The sequence below is a fragment of the Chenopodium album genome, chromosome 13, assembly GCF_948465745.1.
Source record: "Chenopodium album chromosome 13, dcCheAlbu1.1, whole genome shotgun sequence".
Lineage (NCBI taxonomy): Eukaryota > Viridiplantae > Streptophyta > Magnoliopsida > Caryophyllales > Amaranthaceae > Chenopodium > Chenopodium album.
The window spans coordinates 49,189,241-49,197,808 of NC_137846.1; the positions used below are offsets into that span (position 1 = coordinate 49,189,241).

The 8,568-nt window shown below is 29.7% G+C and overlaps 1 protein-coding gene across 1 annotated transcript; it reads left to right on the forward strand.

Moving 5' to 3' along the window:
- The first annotated feature begins 6,364 nt into the window (after positions 1-6,364).
- LOC145576792 (NAC transcription factor 56-like) lies at positions 6,365-8,245 on the forward strand. The gene is made up of 3 exons (XM_081634493.1): positions 6,365-6,769; positions 6,919-7,235; positions 7,416-8,245. The coding sequence occupies exons 1-3, from the start codon at positions 6,538-6,540 to the stop codon at positions 8,103-8,105; spliced, it is 1,239 nt and encodes a 412-aa protein (XP_081490619.1). The 5' UTR covers positions 6,365-6,537; the 3' UTR covers positions 8,106-8,245.
- The last annotated feature ends 323 nt before the right edge of the window (positions 8,246-8,568 follow it).

Genomic DNA, 8,568 nt, shown 5'->3' on the forward strand with positions numbered 1-8,568 from the left:
AAATCTAGAAGATCGGTGGTAGAGCACTAGAGCTACCATCTCCTCCCAATCATGAAATTGAGAGTTTGACTTTCACCATCTCCAACTTATATTGCGCGGTATTGCAGTTATTATGTATTTTTTACAAAAAAAATAAAACTGAAGTTTTAATCTATATGATTGAAGTTTCCTTATGATTTGGGTTCTTTGTATCTCTAATCTTTACACCTCCTGACAGATGGTAGAAGTTGTGCCACAAGTGACAGAGTTGTTCAGTATTTTTACCATTAAATTAATAAAAGTCATTCATTTTTCACATATAACGTAATCTACTATCCCCATCTCTATTTGTTGGATAAAATTAGATTTGACACATTTAGGAATGCTCATTTTACATCATAAGCATTAGTTATTATGAAGTACATATAAGTAACAAATTATATACAAGTAGTTATCTTTTCTTAATATACTCAATAAAACAAATCAAATAATTAAGGGTTCATTTGACATTGCTGTGGTGTTCAATTTTTGGTTTTTTATTTTTTAAAATCACATGATATATGTTATATAATGAATTAAAAATTACTTTAACTTATTAAAATCATGTTAATTTTGAACACTTACAATAGAAAAGTGAAACACCTTTAATTTTTCTTATTTCCTATTTCTGATTTTTTAAATAAAAATAATGAAAATAAAAAGTGATGTCAAACAAGCTTTAAGATCTCGCTTGATTATGTTTTTATTATGTATTGGAAAACATGAGAATATTATCTTTAAATTAAATATGAATAGTGTTAAATTTTAAATGACCCAATAAAGCAAAGTGAGTAAAAAAAAATATCTAAAATAAAAAGTGAGTTGAATAAAAAAAAGAACAAAGAAAGCTAAAATATCTTGATATGCATTATAAAATATAAATTAATACAGTATTTGATAGCTACACATCAAGATAAATCAAAGCAGGCTCCATATATGAAATCATGAACATGCATGCTTTTCTGATACATTTATCAATAAAGTATTGAATTTCATCCCCAATTTAAATGTTTAAAAGTTCCAAACAAAATAACGAAATAAAATTGAGAGAGTGTATGTAATAATTTTACAATATCATGGCTTGGGGAGTACTTGATTGCTAAATTTAATTTTAATCTAACATACATATTTCATCAAATGAATGTTTTTTAAGTATATATTTATTAGGGTAAAAAATACACTAGAAGGTTCGATCAATGAAAATATTAGATAAAACTAAATGACTAGACCAAAAAAATAAAACATATCTTAAGAAATTTTATTATAAGTCACCTTATTATTAATGAAAATGACATATCCTAAGTTTATAGCATGATAAAGATGGGCTAGAGTATGCTTCATTAGCGTTGTGATAAAATCTTGTTTAAATCATATGCGTAATGAGAATTGAAAATAACTATCATATACTTAGGAGGAGAAAAAGAGGATGATATGAGTGAGTGACTAACATAGTGAATACATATATAAAAGTAATAAAATTAGGATGAGTAATATACACCACTAAATACTGATATTTTAGAATAGAAACCTTCTGAACTTGTAATCATTTAGACTCTCTTTCAATGTACTACGTATCTATCTATCTCCATTTTAGATAAATTACACCGATTTAATATAAGTATAGCTGAAAATGATTAAAATATTACAAATAATTTAAAATAGAGGATCTTTGTTCTTTTGAGCTATTATAATATACTCTATTCACATTTACTATGCTTTACTCAGAAGCTCAAAAGAACATGATCATAATTTATAAATATGTAATCAGTGTACCTAATAAAATTTGTCACATCGTACTATAGTCAGGGCAAATTAACACAGACCAGGATTAGGAAGAAGTCGGTTTTGCAACAAAAAAGCAAGGAAATGTTCAGCTGTCAAAAAATAAAATAAATAAGAAAAGAGGAAGACAGAAAAGAACCTTAAGAAAGGAAAGGTTAATTTGTTGAGGGCCTTTTAAAGACTTATCCATCTATCCTTCTGTCTCTTCATTGTGTGGACTGCGGTCCCATTGTCTCTTTACCACGTGTCGATATTAGCTGCTAAGAATCACACCATTAACCGCCTAAGCTATCACTAGCCTATGTGCTAATCACCTCTTTAATCACATACATATTTCTATTTTATTTAAGAAAAATGCTATATATAAGGAGCATTAAATACACTCTAAAAAAATTATTTAAATTTGTAAAATCATGACAAAAACACACTAATTACACTGATTTACATGTATTTTTATCACAAATTCCTAATTTTATACAGAGTACAATTTTTAAGAGTATATTTAATGCTTATATGCAGCCCTAAGGACTACATATATCATTACTCTTTATTTAATCGCAACGTTTAAAATATTACATCTCATATACTAAGGTAACGCGTATATTATAATATTTACTAAAATAAGTAGTATAATCCTTGTAATTAGGTAACATGTATATTATAATATTTACTAAAATATAATCTAAGATACTTGGCCCTATTTTATTGAGTTGTTGTGCTCTACTCTACTCTGTACAAATCTGCTCTACACTGCTCTGCCCTGGCCTACTCAACATTGCTTTGCTTAGTTTAGATAAGCTGCTCTGCTTTGCTCTATTGAAATATGCTCTGAACTGAATTGATTGGAGTTGAACTAAAATGAAGTGAAATGAATTGTTTATGAGAGAAGAAAACTAGGAACTGAACTGAAATGATTGAAGTTGATTTGAACTGAACTGAACTGAACTAAAATTAACCTAAAGAGAACAGACCTTTACTCTATTTTCTTCTACCAGTAACACAGCCTCTTGCTACGTATTAAAAAAAGCTAGGGATCACATAATGTAGACGAACAAAATAAATTAATCACGATAATGTATACATAGTATCTTATTTAGCCCTTCCCTATAATCGATGATATATAATTATTTTGACAAAGTCGTTTGTTTACCTTCTTTAATCATTTCCTACAAGTAAAAGAAACGAAGAAAGTAATAATCTTTCCATTCTAATTTTAAATGTTAATTGTTCAACTTATTTAATTTCACCTATTCCATGAAAAATAAGTTCAAAAAATTACATATCCCTGCCTTTTACAAATTAAGTTTGACACAACGCTTATAAATAGTGTTTGGACAATTATTATATCCTCTAAGATGTTCATTTACTTATTTGCTTTCATTAATGTTGTTAATTGTCTTTTTTAACCCTTAAGAATAGTGATATTTTCCTCAATAATGCTACCAACAATTAAAGTTGTGACATAAGATTAAATCGAAAGAGCTCTCCGGACATGGCTAGCCATGACGACGTACGCATCGTGCAAATTAGCCACTGTAGCATAAAATAAGTTTTTTAAAACATGTATGCCACAAGTTAAATAATCAACCCTTATCAAAATTTATTTTTTGTGAACGTATCAATGTGAACTTCTGAACTTATGTGACCTAACATAAGTGAAAAATAGATCAAAAGAATAGAGCCTTTTTAAACCTTATTAGAACATATTTTAGTTTTAAATTGAACTTAAGTAGCACTTATTTATACATACATTAATCTTAATCAAAACTTATTTTTCCTTAACTTAGACTTGTCAAATCTTATAAAAACTAATTTTCCCTAAAATTAATAAGTGGAAATATGGTGTGCATAATAGTGCCTATTTAAAGTGCTCTCTCTGTCCCTTAATTACATAATAATGCATGTATTCCTTTTAGAGGTGCCTAAAGTGTTTTGCCTGTCTCATAATATTTCCATTTAAAGGTTGTACCTTTTGACTCTAGTTAGTGTATTATATTAATATGTAATTTTCATAATTTGTTGAATTACGAAATTAAATAAAAATTGCACAAAAAAACAATATAGATGTTCAAAACTCATTTTTTTTTTCTTATCATATCTAATTCGAACTTATTTTTTCTGATCTACACAATGTTCAACACACATCTTATAATCTTTATTATATCTTATTTGATCACTTAATTAGGCCTTCTAGTTTGATTTCTTCATTTTTTTTTTAAAAAGGCCTTAATTCACCTAATTAATTTTATCTAACTGAAATTTATTTATAATTATAGTGATTTTTATTAACTAGAACTAATTTTACAAAATAATACTTGACTCCATTTTATTGATTAACATTTTTTTATCCACTAGTTTAATTTTTGTGATGAAATTAATATACATTTCTTTTTCCTAAAAAACTAAGTTTTTACTTAATACAATTAATCAAAAAATTTATAACAACTTAATTTTACTTAATAATATTAAATTTTATGTCATAAATAAATTACATTGCAACGATAATCTGAGGTCAAAGTTATCCATCTCCTCTTTAATTTTGTGTTGTCCCTCCATATCAACATCTTTGTCTTCCACCAGATCCAATAATTTTCTTCAAAAATTTTCCAACTCGTATCATATCCTATGTTGATTTGCCATGATCATGCACTAAAAAGTGTGGTGTAAGTGCTCCCTCTTTACTAAGAAAGTCGACAAGTTTACAAACATTGTTGAAAACTTAAATAAAAATTAAATATATATGGGTTGTGCTTAATAGCTAGTTTATTTGAGCAAAATTAGCTTATTTAACTAACATTAGCTTATTGACTATTAAATAAGCTAATTTAAGGTGTTTGGTAGGAAGCTTATTTAAAGAGCATATTCCACTAAATAAGCTCTTTTCCAAAAAGTTCCTTTTAGGAGCTTTATCAATTAGCTTATTCAATTGTTATGGTGAAATGACACTTATACCCCCATTTAATTAAAAATCCTAAATGAACTATCTACCCCACAATTAGCTTATTGGTCATTTCACATAATCAATCAGCTTTAAACAAGCAGCTATTTACCAAACACTTTTCTACAATAAGCTAATAAAATCAGTTAATACAATCAGCTACTTAAAATCAGCTAACACAATCAGATTAACCTTTAAGATTTTCCCCAAACACGGCCATGGGCTAGTTATTAATAATCCATCAGTTTCTTTTAAAACCTTTTCCCTCCATACTAAATTTTTTAGATAATTTGTACTTCTTACTCCATATTATATTTTGCATTTAGGTATTCATTAAAAAAAAATATTATTTATAAATAAAATAAAATAATTTATTAAGAGGTATATGTATAATTAAACTAATAGTCCAAATTTTTAATTAATATAATTAAATTAGTAAATATAATCATTTTAGAAGTACTAAATTTCAATTGCCAATCACTTGTCTAATCAGAAAGTGAATATTGAAGACTGACTTTGTGAGTGAAGAGAGAGAAGAAAAAAATAAATAAATAAATAAATAAAAAAGCAAAAAAATAAAAAAAATAAAATAAAATAAAAAAATTAAAGAGACTAATATCAAATTATCAATGTCCCTTTATAGATATCTTACGGTCTTACCCTCATAGACTCAGTTAGATACGTAGTATTCAGTACGGAATTAACAAACATTATATTGCCATTTGTTGTACTGCCATAACGTTATATTTCTCCTTAACATGCATGTTTGTGGTAAAAAAAAATTCTCGTATATTCTACTCTCTCTTTTCTTTAGATATTTTAAATTTAAAAAATACGTATAAAATAAGTATGTTTTAGATCCCTTCAAAAAAAAAAAAAAAAAAAGGGTGTGTTTTACATAATTTCGGTGCAAATAAAATGCATCAATAGTTAACTTATAAAATAGAGCATAGATGTAACAATGTCATCATAGTGTATATAATTTGCCATATTTTTTGAAAGGTTATGTGAATAATAAACCAATGTATACCACACAAGTCCATTAAACAAATTACATATTACTACCTTTGTTTAGTTTACACTTTAAATGTATTTCCTTTTGTTTGTTTCAAATTAAATTGATGTTAATCATACTAAAGTTTAAGAGACAATCACATCACACGAATGGTTTCTCTCACTATTCCTAAACCTTATCGCATGGATGAAGAATCTATATTAATTTTCTCAACCTCACTTCTCATCACCTGAGCTTTCTGAATAAACGAGTCAGTGATAAAGCTTGAAATATAAAGTAAAGAATCTAATCTATATCTTCCATGTTTATAATTATTCATTATTTAAAAAAAAAATATGAATAAAAATAAAAATTGAAACAATCTATATTTGTAATATAAACACGTGATTAGTTTGAAACCATACTCTAATAATTCATCCTGTTTTATGGTAGTGATGTAGGTGTAGTAAAATAAAATTTAATAAAAATATAAAATAAAATTGTTTTGTTTTCTCACTAATGACCACCACAGAGTATCATTACCCAACAAAAGAGTGGGACCCACAAACTCATGTCATGCATATAAAAGAATGGGGCCATCCAACTTCAACATTTTAAGGCTATTTCTCTCCTCTCTTTTCTTCTCTTTCAAGTTTCAACATCATCTCTCTTATTATCAAGTACAAGTACAACCTCCCCTGAAACCCATAAAAATAAAATATCACCCAAAATTATTATTACACTTGATTACAAATAATTCCAAGTGATCTGTTTCGGTTATATTTATATTTTAGTGATATTATCCATGGATAGCACCCACTCTCCGGCGGCGGCGGGTGGCGAGCCACAGGAGACGTTGTCGCAGTCGCAGTCACAGCCGCCACCGCAGCCGCATCTACCGCCAGGATTCCGTTTTCACCCTACCGACGAAGAGCTCGTCGTTCATTATCTCAAGCGAAAAGTCCAATCTACCCCTCTTCCTGTCTCCATCATAGCCGAGATTGATCTCTATAAGTTCGACCCCTGGGAACTTCCTGGTAATTTCCCTCCCTTTTTTTTCCTTATGTCAAATAAATATATAAATAAATAACAATCATGTATAAATGATTGAATCATAATCTTAATATATTATTATTATTATAATTATCTTAATACTTATTCTTTATGTTGTTTGATTAATGAACAGCTAAGGCCGTGTTTGGGGAGCAAGAGTGGTATTTCTTTAGCCCAAGGGATCGGAAATACCCGAACGGAGCACGGCCGAACCGTGCGGCGACATCGGGTTATTGGAAAGCCACCGGAACAGACAAGCCTGTATTAAGCAGTGGTAATCAGAAAGTGGGTGTGAAAAAGGCGCTCGTGTTTTACGGTGGTAAACCTCCTAGAGGTGTCAAGACCAATTGGATCATGCACGAATATCGTTGGGTTGACGCTTCTAAACCCAACAGCAACAAACCCCCTGGTTATGATCTTTGTCATAACAAAAAAGGAGGTTCATTGCGGGTAATTTATCTATTCAATTCGTACTAAGTATGTGCAACAAAGGAATATTTTATATGTTACGAATGATATCATGTTATGTTTTTTTTTTTTTTTTTTAATTTATTACTGGAAAGATAATATATGTATGTGGTGTTTTAGACATGGATGTTGATGATGTGTTTTGTTATTACATGGTTGTAGTTGGATGATTGGGTGTTATGTCGAATATACAAGAAGAACAATACGACCCGGCCAATGGATCACGAGCGAGATGATTCCATGGAGGATTTGATGATGATGGGAGGTTTGTCGTCGTCGTCCATGTCGATGTCATGTAATCCAACCTCAATAAACAACGTTGGACTTCATCAACCAAAGGGGAACACAAACTCTTTAAACTACGGGTCGTTTCTCACTACTTCTCATGTTGTTGATCAACAAGGTTTGTTTGAAGGTTTGATGGGCAGTAATCAACATCATGGTATGGCGGACCATCATGGAGCTCCCTCCTCGCCGTTGTTGCCTCTCAAGAGGTCTATGCCGTCCCTATACTGGGGCGACAATAATGATCCTGAATCGGGATGTGGTGGTAGTCCTGGCAAGAGATTGTCGATGCTTCAGATGAGCATCGACAACAACAACAACAACACTACTATTGTGGGTAATAACAACAGTAGCGAGGAAAGTGGAGCAAGGAGTGATCATCATGACAACAACAACAACAACAACAACAACCACCTCAACAACATCAATTCCATGTCTAGTCTTCTCAACCAACTTCCATCTCAGACAACACCGCCGTTGCACCAACAACAACCGATGCTAGGGGGACTTTCCGACGGGGTGTTCAGGCAACAATATCCTCTTCCTGGATTAAACTGGTACTCGTGATTGCCTCCGAGTTCCGGTTTAAGTAATCATTATTATTGATTATAGTTAAGATATATGATGATTATTCATATCTTTATGATTCTTAACCATGAATTATATGCCTTACTACTCGTATATATTATACACTTAGCTTAGTCATATATTATACAGTTTGATTAGGCATCATATATATATGTAGGTACATATTGATTAATTTCGAGTTTTTCGGTTGTTGAAGAGAGATTTATAGAAGAGGCAAGGGGGTGTTTAATTAATTAATGGGCCTCTTATAGTGTTTAGCAATAATTGCATGATTATCTAGTTGATAATCAAGTATTAACCCCCTAAACCTCTCTTCTTCACCAGAAACAGGGATATAAAAAAAAAAAAAAAAAAAAAAAAAAAAAAAAAAAAAAAAAAAAAAAAAAAAAACCATACCAAGTATAAAGTACATATATTTGTATACAATATATTCAACAATAGT

Coding starts and splice junctions, on each gene's coding strand:
- LOC145576792 (XM_081634493.1), top strand. CDS start 6,538: ATGGATAGCACCCACTCTCCGGCGGCGGCGGGTGGCGAGCCACAGGAG. Junction 6,770..6,918: donor CGACCCCTGGGAACTTCCTG/GTAATTTCCCTC, acceptor ATTAATGAACAG/CTAAGGCCGTGTTTGGGGAG. Junction 7,236..7,415: donor AAAAAGGAGGTTCATTGCGG/GTAATTTATCTA, acceptor ACATGGTTGTAG/TTGGATGATTGGGTGTTATG.